General features: G+C 51.1%; 5 protein-coding genes across 5 annotated transcripts; 2 read left to right on the top strand and 3 right to left on the bottom strand.

The window, feature by feature from the left end:
* Window positions 1-228: 228 nt before the first annotated feature.
* On the bottom strand, window positions 229-3,635 carry mph1 (3'-5' DNA helicase; the record flags this gene model as incomplete). The annotated part of the gene is made up of 2 exons (XM_043269435.1): window positions 229-3,422; window positions 3,518-3,635. The coding sequence occupies 2 exons, from the start codon at window positions 3,633-3,635 to the stop codon at window positions 229-231; spliced, it is 3,312 nt and encodes a 1,103-aa protein (XP_043125370.1).
* A 1,466-nt stretch (window positions 3,636-5,101) lies between these two features.
* Window positions 5,102-5,759, top strand: Aspvir_006228 (uncharacterized protein; the record flags this gene model as incomplete). The annotated part of the gene is made up of 3 exons (XM_043269434.1): window positions 5,102-5,225; window positions 5,292-5,543; window positions 5,611-5,759. The coding sequence occupies 3 exons, from the start codon at window positions 5,102-5,104 to the stop codon at window positions 5,757-5,759; spliced, it is 525 nt and encodes a 174-aa protein (XP_043125369.1).
* Window positions 5,760-6,589: 830 nt separating this feature from the next.
* Window positions 6,590-7,324, top strand: Aspvir_006227 (HD domain-containing protein; the record flags this gene model as incomplete). The annotated part of the gene is made up of 1 exon (XM_043269433.1): window positions 6,590-7,324. The coding sequence occupies one exon, from the start codon at window positions 6,590-6,592 to the stop codon at window positions 7,322-7,324; it is 735 nt and encodes a 244-aa protein (XP_043125368.1).
* A 479-nt stretch (window positions 7,325-7,803) lies between these two features.
* Window positions 7,804-11,192, bottom strand: Aspvir_006226 (uncharacterized protein; the record flags this gene model as incomplete). The annotated part of the gene is made up of 2 exons (XM_043269432.1): window positions 7,804-10,927; window positions 10,999-11,192. The coding sequence occupies 2 exons, from the start codon at window positions 11,190-11,192 to the stop codon at window positions 7,804-7,806; spliced, it is 3,318 nt and encodes a 1,105-aa protein (XP_043125367.1).
* A 1,644-nt stretch (window positions 11,193-12,836) lies between these two features.
* Window positions 12,837-13,218, bottom strand: Aspvir_006225 (dolichol phosphate-mannose biosynthesis regulatory protein; the record flags this gene model as incomplete). The annotated part of the gene is made up of 3 exons (XM_043269431.1): window positions 12,837-13,019; window positions 13,076-13,156; window positions 13,216-13,218. 3 exons carry the CDS (start codon window positions 13,216-13,218, stop codon window positions 12,837-12,839), a joined length of 267 nt encoding a protein of 88 aa, XP_043125366.1.
* Between the last annotated feature and the right edge of the window lie 221 nt (window positions 13,219-13,439).

The raw sequence follows: 13,439 nt of genomic DNA, 5'->3' as shown, positions 1-13,439 counted from the left end.
TCTCGACTTGACCGATTAAGGTGCGTGCGCGGAGAAAGTGGGGGTGGCATTTAGGCTACCCCCTGAGCTTGGACGACGCTCTCCGTGAACATACTATTGCCAACCCTTAGTCCAAAAAAGAGATCCGAGACTCATCTATTGCTATCTAATTTTGGGTATCTAGAGACGATGATAAACTTCCAAATGTCAAGCTCAAGTATCCAAAAGTGTCCACGCTGACCCAAAATGTCAATCCTCACTGTCATCATCAAGAACAAGTCTATTCCGTTTGCGAGAAGCATGGCGCTGTGCGCTGCGCTTGAGAAGTGTCTCGACATCAGGGAATTCAAGGTCTGATTCAAGAGCATCTTGGCTTCTTTGTGATGAATAGAAAGGTCTCTCGGTATGAGGTTCCAGAAAAGATGACATCAACTTCTCTGGGGACAGCAGTTCGGGAGTGCAATCGTCGACATTTACGTCTTTCCGCACATGTACATTGTTTGGCTTTGAAGTGGCCGACTGCTTTTTCAACGAGTGAAGCTTGTTCCCAGGCGGTCGACTGTTCTGCGCTGGAGGAACCGATCCGCGAGAGAGGACCGAGTCCTCGTTCTTCTTGTTTGACTCCAGAGCCAACACTCTCTTATATCGGCTTTCACAATCAGCACTCACCTTACTCATTTTGTGGAGAGTGCCAATCATGCGGCAGGTCAAGGAACCATGTTTGACAGCTTTTGTCGGCCTGGGAACGGATTGCAGACGAGGATAGGCGTCAACACGGGGGTTCCGGATGAACTCTGGGCTAGTGCCTCCTATATGACAATAGCGTCGCTCAAGATCCTGTTGCTGTCCAGGCGTAAGGATAACTTCTTCCAGGGTGGGAATCTCCGCAGGCTCTGGAGTTGGTTTGCGAACGGCTCTCTTAGTTTCTGCTTTCTTCGTCCCTTTCCCACTGAGACTGGACGCCTTTGCAAAACCAGTCTCGACGTCATCTGGCATATGGAACTTCTTCGGCGGCCTTTTTGGGGGCCGTGCTCTCCTTCTGGGCTCTGGTAAATCAGCCTGCGTGTTCTCCACTGGAATATCGATTTGCCTTTTGTCAGCCACAGGCCGAACTCCTGGGGGCAATATGCGAGGGGATGTGTCGTCATGAAAGGTGAAACGAGTGCCCCTGGCTATCATCTGCTGCATTTTCTCATAATTGTCTTTGGCCTTAATATAAGACTCCTCCTCTTTGCCCTGCATCAGAAGCAACACAATATTACCAGCTCTTTTACGACCAGTACGTCCCATGCGCTGGAGCATGCGGATGGGAGACGCCGAAGAGTCGTAGCAAACAATGAGATCGACCTCGCCAATATCAAGGCCTTCTTCACCAATAGAGGTCGCCACGATAGTGTTATATGTGCCTTTCTTGAACTTTTGCACAATGCTCAACTGTGTCTTTTGGTCCATTCCCTCGGATCCTTTCGCACTGCTCTGCCCTACAAACACGTGGGGTCGGATCAGAGGCTCGTACCGCTTCAGAACTCTGACAACCTCCTCAGCGCTGTCTCGAAAATGTACAAATATCATAATTCGTGTTGCTGACTGACTCTGGTCTCCATGGGCTGCCGTTCCTTCCCCTCGATCCATGAAGTGATTGAGTACGACCTGTTTGAGGTATTCTAATTTCGGATGGCCGATGAATTCTGGGTTCTTAGTCCAAGGCTGGAGATGGTTCATGAGTTTCTTGAAGCTTTCGTCCTGCACAATCTGGCGTTGATACTTGCCCCCTTTTTGGCCGTCAGTGTTAGACTGAAAGTGCAAAAGGTGCCGATAGAACGGCGTGATACCGTGATACTTCAGGAGATCAATAGCATGGGCCAGACTCGCGAGAACGGTGAAAATCGCGTTTACCTTGCCCTTCAGCCCAAGGTTTGCATTCCTCCCTGCATCCGAACCCATCCATTGCTGACGGGCCTTGGTGAGACCGTACGCGGTAAGAGCCATCGGATCCCTTCCCCAGTAGGCGTTAAGGTTACGAAGTTGGTCGACAAGCGGCTGCAGAGTCCTTGTGAAGAGCTCCATGCACAGCACCATTTCATCGGAATTCTGGAATGTTTGCACCTCGGTGTCTCGAGCATGTACATACTCCCGAATGTCGAGAGACTGCTCGGTGCGAATCTCCACTTTGGCAATACCCAGGCCATCAATGACGGCTTGCACTGATTCCACAGTAGAACCCGGAGTTGCAGTGAGGGCGAGGACCCGGAAGCTCTTGTTATACCGCTTGAGGAACTTGACCACTTCCACGTATGCATAGCCGCCAGTGGCACGATGAGCCTCGTCAACAACGAGCAGGACGACACGTTTGGGGTCGGCTATTCCTGACTTGAGATCATTGACGAGGGTTTGAGGGGTCATGAAGAAAACACGTTTGGTTCTCCATTCCTCCGCGCGAATGCCTGGCGCGGCTTCACCTGTCAGCATTGTCGTCTGTGATCGCGGGATGCCGGCCACCTCGAAGCAAGCAGAGATCTGCTGAGCTACCAGGGGCTTCGTCGGTGCTACGAAGATGATTTGGGCACTCTTTGTCCATCGATACCAATTGAGCATAATGGTCGCTGCGATGAACGTCTTTCCCAGACCAGTAGGAAGGGCAACCAGCAGATTATGGAAAAGACCTCGCTGTGCGATGTTGAATTGGTAGTCTCTCGTCTTCCCCAAATTAGTGGGGTAGACCCATGTGTCTATAGCCTCTTGATTGAGTTTGTGATGAGTAGGAGGTTCATTTTTCTCCGGTGGCGAGAAAATTTGCTCTCCTCTCGGCGAGGGGATGTCCGGATTTCGTGCAGCCATGTCGAATAACGTGGATTGCCGTAGGCCCAACGGGCGATTGGTGCTGAATTGGGACTGAACAGGTGGCCTACGTGCCGCTTGAGATGTCGTCCTGGGTGGCGACAAGGATAGGTCCGAATCGAAGGCATCGTCAGGTATATCATCGAGATCGAATGGCACATCTGCTGCAGGCTCTTTCGGTGCTGCCGAAGGCGCGACAGCAGTCTGTGCTGCCGAAGACCGAGATACCGTAGAAGGGGTATTTACCCCATTCTCTTCCTCGAATGAGCGCAGTGATGCTGCAATAGCAGCCTCCATTTCTTTATCTTCATCATAATACTGATCCGGTTGATGACTCCCATCAACTGTGGTTGTTGTAGGCTCGGGCGCAAGAGGTTCGGGGCCAGGTTTCTTCCATCGAGGGCCACGAATCATCTCCGGGGGCGAAGGCGGCTGCGTCAATTGTGTGACGAAGATATTCTCCTGGAAGTTGTTGCGCTTTGGTACAAAGACCTTGTACTTGGAGGATCTCTCGACATCCTCAGATTGAACGCCGTTAACAGACCCTCGGTCGGGCGATTGGAATTCGTCCTCCCCATCGCCTTGATCTATGGAGATATCGGATTCTAAGCCAAACGGGTATCAGATCCAGATCGTAAGCAAATTGTAGGTCGCGGTAGCTTGCCTGCATCATCAAAAACGCCAGCGTCTAAGCGCCGGCGCTTTGCTGGACGATTGTTCGTCTGGGCTGATTCAACTGCATCGGGTGTCCCAGGGACGATGACGTCGTCAATCTCATCCTCAAAAAAATCATCAGAGTCGTTACCAGAATCGGACATGTCGCGACTCGCTTGACATTAACCAAATAGCCCCTCGTCGGATTCTCAGGCTATTGTTTGGTGATGAAGCGACTACGCGACGCGGTGCCGCGACATCACGTGAGGCTAATTGAACAGTACACTTGGGTGTTTGTCCTGTTTGCACTTTCACTCATCGTCTTAGCCTCTTAGGTAGGTACTAGTCTACGCACGTCCTTTGCACTGGGCTGTTAGCGTGGTGGAGGGAGGAGTCATGGAAACCATTTTAGCAGCTCCACTTAAGCCTCTCGTTGATGTTTGACGAGGAAGATTCGAGATACTCTATCCAAGGCAACAGTCGCCCTATCCATACCAAGTAGTATGGACCTCAATTGTCAGGGTGGAAACCGAGGGTGCTGACGGAGCAGCGTCCAGGATCAACAAAGACAGCCCCCTTAATTGCCTCACAATTTCCGTTCTGGTCAGAGATCACAGGCACAGAAGTCAAAATTGAAACCTGGTCCGAGTCAAATGATTTGGGGCTAGAGGCGGACAGGGCCACACTAATGAATCTGGTTATTTTAGGCACTCTTTTTCTTGAATTCCGACCCCAGATTCGACAGCCACAATCTCCTCATGTCTTTGATCTTCTATTTTTGCTAATAATAATCAGCAAGGGTGGGTTTTCACTTTTTCGGCCAAAGTTTTGATGGCATAGCAGGTGATCGAAGGATTTGCAAAATGATGGTTCACACTGAATGAGCATCTCCTTTATTATTATTTAGTCGAGTATCATTATTATGGCTATCACTAGGTAACTTTGGTCTATTGAGTGTCACCATATCACCCAAACAAGGTGGCTTGCTTCGGAAATAGCAGTCGGCGACGATGATCGGATCCTCCTTGGATCATTATTATTATTGTGTATTACTGTTGTACTCTGTATTTCGTAAGGACAAGCCATCGGCCGATGCTACTGGAAGAATCCAGACTAACAGACGACAACCTGAATTTCTCCAATTCTTCAACAGCTTTGTCCAACCACGATCGTCCACAGAGCTAAGCTAGCTGAGGAGTTACTGCACAAAGCCTTAGTGACGCTGTCAGTGGATGGTTAGAGTACTCGGGATAGTCCTAAATCTCAAAAAAGAAAATAGTAACTTACAGACAGGAAACACTGAAACCCTACTAATGAGAAGGCGTAACGACAAGAAACCTAGGCGGATTGACTGAGTGACAAGACTTGGAATTAGTCTAGTCTGTCCAATATCCACAGGTCACAGAGAACCCTTCCTGCCTGAGGGCATCATCTACCTACTGTTATTGGTCTTACTTTATTACTCCTCTTTTCCCCCAACTTCTGTTTTCCCTCTTCTTCTTCTTCTTCTTCCTCCTCCTCATCAACGAACACCAGTCTCTCGTTTGTACCAACAATCCTCTTTTTCTTTTTCTTGCACTGAGATCTCAAGTCTGTCGCTTCTGAATCTCTACAGTCAGTCTAAGTAAAAATGAAGTTCAACAACATCATCGCCGTCTCCTCTCTCTTGGTGCTGGCTACTGCCCAGTCCACCACTACTAGCGCGTCCTCCACCACCGCCAGCCTGTCACCCGAGGCCTCCTGCGCCGCCAAATGTGTGTATTTATAGCTTCTTCTTGAACTATCCCATCACATAAAGCTAACCTCACGATTGCATTCAGGCAGTTCTAGTGACATTTGCTGCATTGCTGGATGTTTCCATGTCCCCTGCCCTAGCGACCAGCAGGCCAACGACACTGTCAGCTGTGTTGCTGCGTGCCCTCAGGGCTCTGGCACTCCTAGCGACACTGACAAGTATGCCTCGTGCCAGAGCAGCTGCTACAGCAGCCACTTCTTCCCCGCGACCATGACCAATGCTGGTTCCACCGGCACTGGTGTCAGCTCCAACACCGCGACCACCACCGGCTCTTCTGGTATGTTGCTGGTTCTATTCGGTCTGAAATGGCCCAAGGAAGTCAAAGCTAATTGGACAATCTACAGGCTCCAAGTCCACATCTGGCTCCAGCACTGCTACCAGCAGCGGCTCTACCTCCAGCTCGACTCACAACGCTGCTGCTGTTAACCAGCTGCAGCTTGGTGTCTCTGCCGCCGGTCTCCTTGGCTTCGTTTTTGCTGCCTGGGCTCTGTAAACGATGACCTGTTCTTTACAGACGCGGCTCATGGCTGCGACTGGGTCCCAGATGGTAACGAATATCGAGACGGGAGTTAATAGGGTTACGGGAGACGGGTCGATTGATTTTATTCCTCTTCATTCTCACTGAAGTACTAATAAGGATGCCGCCTAATACTGTGCCATAGTTGCCTTTCATGTGTAGTACTTTCAAAATATTTTGAGATACCAATGCGAAATGCTTAATCATGAATTTGGCTCATGGGCTGTCTACTTCGAATTATAGTATGAACGTTGACATTCACGCGTGCACGGTTGCCTTGACCGACTTCCTAGAAGACCAAGGCAATTGTCAAGGACGTTCAATTCAGCGCGGTCTGTCCAAGTGACCATCATCTCACCTAGACACTATCTGCTCCGAAACGTCTTTTGCGGAATATTCTCATAATCACTTTGCCGCTCAGAACCATTTGAGATGTCTCCCAAGTCTCCCGGCTTTTCCCCTTTACCCCCATTTGCCAAATCCCGTCCTTTGAATCGAGGCTCTAAACCTTAACATTATGTGAGTTTCAGAGTACATGCCTGCAATGTAATCAAGTAGATGCCAACGATGAATGACGACCGACCTACTCCGTAGAGCGTGGAGATCTATAGGGAGATCCACACCTAACCGATAAGGCTGATAAGGTGCGCGTCAACTCCATATCTCCTCATTTCTGATACACCAAACTATCCACAGCCTGACGCCGCCTCAATCACGTAACTCCTAGCAGAGAAGAATATCTCTTCCTGTCCTATACTACACCCATACACAACCCCACCTCAACCAACCAAAGTGGGAAACGAAAAATGGCACCCCCAAAAGACTTCCACCACCTCTACAACTCGATGGCCGCCTTCGTCACATCCTGCATGTCCGCCCACGATCCCTCCCACAACCCCGCCCACGTCCACCGCGTCGTCACACTAGCCCGCACAATCCTCGAGAAGGAGCAGCTCGCACACCCGGACATCACCTACGACGCTGACCTCGTCAAACTCGCTGCCTTGCTTCATGATATTGGGGATAGGAAGTATCTGACGCAGGTTGCTGCGGCGACGTCTGCGGCGGGGGAACAGCAGCAGCAGCAGCAGGCGGCGGTTGATCCGGGCAGGATGGTGGAGCAGGCGCTGCTGGCGCATGGGGCGGATGCGGCGCTCGCGGCGAGGGTGCAGACCATCGTGACGCATGTGTCGTACTCGAAGGAGGTGAAAGATCCTGCGACGGTGCAGAGATTGATCGACGAGGAGGGGTATGTGGAGTTGGCGGTGGTGCAAGATGCAGACCGGTTGGATGCGCTGGGGGCGGTGGGGATCGGGCGGTGCTTTACGTTTCTGGGGGCCCAGGGGAAGAAGTATCTTGGTCCTGGGGAACCGTGGGATATGAATAATGCTATAGCTCACTTTCAGGAGAAGCTGGTGCGGTTGGAGGGGATGATGAAGACGCAGACGGGGAGGGAAATGGCTCGCGTGCGGACACAGCGGTTGGTCGAGTTTCGCAAGTGGTGGGACGAGGAGATGGAGGAGGCAACCCATATTCCTTGAGGAGGGACATTGCAAGTTAGACGATGGTCGTAACTTGCCTATATACACATATTCCCAAGCCTTCTCGGCAAATGCATAATAGATCAAGCAATTCATCCCATAGATCTCATTCTGTCTATCAAATCTCAATAGAGAGGTACAGTATTTGGGTATTTAGTATGTAGTTGCAAGAGTATCAGGCACACAGCAAACATCCAGAACCAAAGGGAGAGTCGTGGAAACCCAAGAAAGGTATCCTGGAGCCAGAAGAAGCAATCAAAAACAAGACCAACCGTGTAATAAACTCCAATGACCTCGAAACTGCAAGATTATCTCGTGCTGCTCTGCTCGTATGGATTTCTATGAATAGGCATGTGCACGATATTGAGACCAAACGCCAAACTCAGATCAAAGTCTAGAAGTATGTCAAGCTGCGTGGATGCGGAAGGGAATAAGGCACAGGGTGCTTTAAATAGCACAGAAAGGTTTGATGTTGAATTTCAAACCCGGTCCCGAGCAAAATCCAGCACCTCACAGTCGTCTTCGAAGAAGCCGTCGTCGACACCGCCGCCAGGAGCAGCGGAGACCGCCATGGAATGTCTCTTCTTCCTGCGGGTGGTGATAACAACCTCTTCAACGTTGCCGGTGCTGTTGCCCAGAGTGATGAGGTTCTCCATTTCTCCCCCGAAGCCGTGGTGTTGTTCGTGCACGATATCGTCATCATCCCTGGTGCCGCCACCGGCGCTGAATGGCCGCACGTGAAGTTTGGTGAGCGAGATGCTGTCGCCAAAGATCCACTGGCCGCCCGGGCCACACGTCAACGGATCACATACTTCGTTTTCATTCGAGAAAACGAAGAGATTGACTCTGTGATCGGTGTGGAAGGGCTGGTAAGGTGCGTTCGTCTCGATCTCGGCCTGGGAGAGGGGCTGGCACCTAATTTTCGAGGTAGTGTGGGGCCGTGAGGTTGAAGACGGCAGGGTTAAGATGGCAGAGACAGTGTGTTCATGAGCGAATGTCCCAATCAGCAGTGGACCGCATGAAGTCTGAAGGTTTGCGGGCAACCTGTACTCGATTTCCTTGTTTCCAATGACCGACTGCAGCTGGCGATTCTTGTGAGAAGAAATGGATCGTTTGACCCGGTATAGCCGGAAGAATCCATTGTCTACCACCCCCAGGAAAGGTTGCCCTTTGTTCGAGATCCAAACGACACGAGACGCGGCTGGGTCACGGGCAAGACCGGAGAGGTGCAGTCGATTTTCACCAGCGTGCCGGAGAGTATTGACTGTACCAGTCGCTGCACCCATCGATTTGCTAAGGCCAGCAGCAACCGCCCTCCCACTTCGGACTCCCGCTGCGGAGGGAATTGCGAACGCACCGACTGCAGGAAATGCAGAGCCGGCGGACGGAGTGCGGCCTCTGACAGCAGCCAGGATAGGCTGCGTTTTTCCACCAACGAGTTTAAACGCGGCGGATAGCGGATTCGTCACAGCCGCTCTCTCAGTCGCTTCGTCCGTGGGGGAATTGTTGGCTTGGGACTTGTGGGGTTGAGGGCGTGCTCGCCGGAACGGAGGCCACTGGAAAGCACTGCGAGGAAGGTCAAAAACGTGCACTGTACCCTTGCGGGTGATCACTGCCAGACGATCTCCAGATGGAGGGGACCAGATCACATCGACAATAGAAGACGTAGTAAGACGCGCGAACCGCGCAACTTGTCGCACGTTGGCTGATGGCGTTGTGGAGTCCTCGGAGAGAAAGACCCCTGCCCGACAATGCCTGGCTTGCATCAAGTCCCAAACGTACTGGACATCCCCCTTCTTGCTCGCTGTGAGTAGCATCAAGCCATTAGGGGAGAATGACAAGAAGCTACATCCATTAGGGACCTGGAAGGTAGCGATGGGGTTGAGCATAGCATTCCTTGTCTCGCCGCCATCATCGAATCGTCTCAAATCCAGTATCGAGACAAAGTCGGGTTCTGCAGGCGACGTCGTTTGAGTTTCCTGGGCGTGTGTCGGAGGGAAGAGACTGTATCCTTGTTGTGGTAAGTCCATAAAATTTGGAGATCGCCGCGAGGACGTGTTCTGAGACTGGTCTTTATTCCAGTAACTGTTCCAAGCTTGAAGTCCCTGGTCACCCATCCAGCGTGCACCACGTACCAGCTCTTGGGTGACACCCCTTGCTACTTTGTCAAAGAGACTCTCGCCCTCGCCGACGTCCGTTGCGGAGGTGACTGGTGGCTTGGCTGGAGGACTACGCGTCTCCAGCCCAAAAGCTTTGCCCTGAATAAGTGACGCAGGCACCGTTCCGCGAATAGAAGCTCTATAAGTTGAGGAGGGTGGCACTATGGCTAGCCATCGTCCTCTAAGCGCCAGCACAGGGTAATCTGAAACGGCTGAACCATGCGGGGAGTCGTTTCGAGATGCATCCGGATCAGTTGAACTGGATGATGTTGAGTATCGCCGGGCATCTCGTGTCTGTACACTTGTCCAGGTTTTACCCAAGCAATGGTATGCGCATGACGGTGAAAAAGGGTTTATGCCGTATACATACACCTCCCCACTGACGCCGGATGCCAACACAATATGGTTCCCGCTGACGAGTAGCTTTAGATTCCCAGTAGGAGATGGGGCAAGAGCAGGCAATCCGGGAATGTTCTCAAAACACGGGGTAGGTTGCGTGGTGAACAGTGTTGCGATCTGCTCTCCGCTCCTGAGAGAGTAAATCTCGGCTCTGGTTTGGTACAGTTTCGGCTCATCCTTGCTAACGCGCTTTTCGCCCGGCGGAAGCCTTCCAGTCTGACTAGGCGGTATCTCATTCGTTTCCGAACCAGCAGAAGACGTCCGGCCTTCGTCTTCACTCGAGGCACAGGGTCCGTGTATGATGACGGCGACATGCGGTCTAGACGAAATGAACGGATCGTTCGATGAGGTAGAGGCTAGGATCTTCGCCTGTATCACCCGGCCCCTGAGCCCACTAAGCTTTCCCACTAAACGTGTTTTGCGGTCTTCGATTGCGAGAACGTCCAAGGCCCCATCAGTGCCAACAAGCATTACGGTGCCACCCATCTTGGAGGACTTGAACGCTGGACCGGACAAAGTGTCAAAGCCACAAAATGAATAACCTTCATCTCCAGCTACCCGGTTTGAACCAGTAAATGGAGAGAGATCAATATCCGGTGCACCGTAGAAGTGAGGTTGCGGCAGATGAGGCAGGGGAATATGACCATCGTACGGGCCACTCAGAGAATGACTCTTCTGCCTGTCTACGGATTGCTGCCGGGACAAATTGCTGCTCAGGTATCCATTACCGTAGCTCAAGGGTCTCCTTCGAGGAGGAGGAGAGGTTGACGAGGGTTGACTGAAACCACCTTTATCTAGGTGCGTAGGGAAGCTGAGGGGAGACCCGCCTGCGAGCTCCCCATTGATGCCATCATTTGGAGGACTTTTTCCATATGGAACTGATTTTGCCCATGTTCCCGTACGGATGGCAAGATCATTCTCCGTCGTTTCCGTAAGTGACCCAAAAGCGTCTGGAACGGCCGAGGCAACCGGATTACTAGGGGGGGCTAACGGAGTATCTGAATAAGACGCCGGCTCAGCTAGCACAGGCGGGGAAGTGTCAATCCTGTTTCATCGAGGACAGACTTTGTCAGTTTATGATGCTTATGGCCTGAAAGGAGTGATTTCCATGCATACAGGTCATCAGGCGGAGACTTGGCTACCGCTTTGGCCCCTTTACCTCCTTTGCCGTTTTTACCCTTTTTCTTCGTTTTTCCAATATTATCATTGTTTTCGGGACTTGGCCGAGGGAAGTCTGGGGGAAAGGGGGTGAGATCGCCTGAAGCCCGGCCCTGCTGGCGAAATAAGTCGTCCGAGGCTGCCGGGGGCATTCAACTGGAAGGAGTGCCTCAAGGAGGCAACAGAGAATCTCACTAAGGAGACCGCCCTCAAGACCTCTGATAAGGTCTGAGAACGGGTGTTCAAACAATGATGTTGACTGGCAAAAACGATCGATGAGCTGGGAACCTATATAGAGACTGCGTGGAACCTTGTGTATAGAACGCTTGTCAGCGTGAGTCATCGCAAGAAGCAGTTGCGGGCTCTCATTGAAACATACTATTGTTTGTCGATTGGCGTGCCAAAGATCTTAAGAGGAAGGACGGAATAAGTTATTGCACTCTCCCTGCTCGAGTGCGGAGCTGTCGCGAGAACCAGCGCGTACCTGGGGATTTGTACCCTTAGATACGCCTTAGTAGATGCGGGATTCAATATGACTCGGATGCCAGACTTTCTTCTGTCATCCAAGCCTCCAACTCATTAATTATCTCCAGTATCTCTGAATTACAGTCTCGTATGACTGTTCCAGAACACAAAACTCAAGAAAAATATCAGATAGTTGTTTGAAGAGAGATGTAGAGCAGGTAAACGGTTCAAGAGAGGGGGAGGGGGAATACCCATGCAGGTCAGGAGCATAGGTAGATGACATCTCTCCATGGTTGGCTGACTGTTCATACGTAATTAAACCAAAGTTTACCCGTTATCTGCATCAGCTAGGAGGCATCAGTCAATAGTTCCAGAGCTGGTTTCTCCTTATCAGTACAGAGTAAGGTACCTATCTGCCCGCCCCCCTACTTTCAGCTCCGTATCTCTGGTGGCACCCCTCAAAAACCAGGTCTCATCTACAGTATATATGTACAAGTTGTTGAAATGATAAGGTATTCAGACAGAGCCTATACTTCAATGCTACAGAATCTCTCACGGAATTCTCGACAGCTGATCTTGGAGCATGAATGCCTGTGACTATATATCTGGCACGAGGTACCGTATCTTTGCTGGTAACGGCATTACAAACAACCACCTCCATCCCGCATGAGGGGTAAGACAAACATTGCAAACAATCCGCGCCCGAAACACGGGGTCAGCATGTCACACGTGATTTGCTTGAGGGCTGTCCTCATAGGAAGAGGTGGCAGGTCATGATCATCACCATCATCAACTAGATGTTAGAACTTGGCTCAAACATTCCACGTATCCACGGTTGCCCCCGGAGGTGACCGCCAGTCAAACAATGACCAAGTCTTTCCGACTCAGGATCAAGCGTCAGGTGTTCGGTGTCAAGTTTGTCACGGGGTCACGTCTGCAGCATAGCCATGATCTGTAAGGCCCCAAGGTCTCATTGGTGGACGATCAAGCGACGACTGAGACGTGATACCTGCTGGTCATATCAAGACTATGCTTGTCATCGTCCAGGGAATTCTCCGTCAAGGTACCATTTCCCTATGACACCTCGTACCGTAGACTTGTGTGCCTGCCGATGACCTATCGGTTTGTCATTGACAAGCATCGACATGCTCATGATGAGACAACGTGAAGGATTCCTCTCTAATTCGACAGGGGTAAAACGAACGTCAAAGAATTTAGATAATATTGTTACATGTTTATTAGATAAAACCAAGGGGAAACCCCCTTGCACAACTCCGGTAGACTTTGCTTTGTTCACCGGGCCTTTGTATGCCACCCCTTCTTGGCAATATTCAGGTCTTCTTCTTCGCAGCAGCAGCTTTGGCGGCTTTCTTTCTGTTGCTGTTGATCATTACCAACCCAATGAAGGTACCAACCACGGCCGAACCCAGTAGAGTCAGAATGACAGGTATGCGGATCGCCCACACGCGAGGAGGAAAGAGGTCATGAAGAGGGTGTCCGGGGTCAACGAATGGCTGTTGATAGTTAGTTTTCGTGTCAGGCGTCGTCAAGAGGTGTGTGGATTAAGTACCATAAGGAGAGTCCAAGCCGTATAATAGAGGAAGATCGCGGTAGCGACCAAGAGCATGGCAGATCCCACGAGTTGGCCCAGCTGCGATCAGAGTCAGTCAGTATAAGGGGGGTATGGCCGAGGGGGCACTGAACGCTCACCATAATGGATGCTCGAATTGGGTTATTTCCTTCCTAACAAAAGCGCAGGAAGTGCAAAACGAAATGTCTCCTCTGATACTGCCCATAAACAGTCCAGGCCAGCTTGGCTCCTCAGTTGTCACGTGACATTGTTGGACGCTAAGGCTTTCCTCCCTTCGCCGCCTCACGTTCCCAACTGATGGAACTTTGTCGGATCACATACTGCATCTCGAGCTCTGGAGTTG

The sequence above is a fragment of the Aspergillus viridinutans genome (assembly GCF_018404265.1).
Source record: "Aspergillus viridinutans IFM 47045 DNA, scaffold_4, whole genome shotgun sequence".
NCBI classification, from domain to species: Eukaryota; Fungi; Ascomycota; class Eurotiomycetes; order Eurotiales; family Aspergillaceae; genus Aspergillus; species Aspergillus viridinutans.
This window is presented reverse-complemented; position numbering and strand designations above follow the sequence as displayed.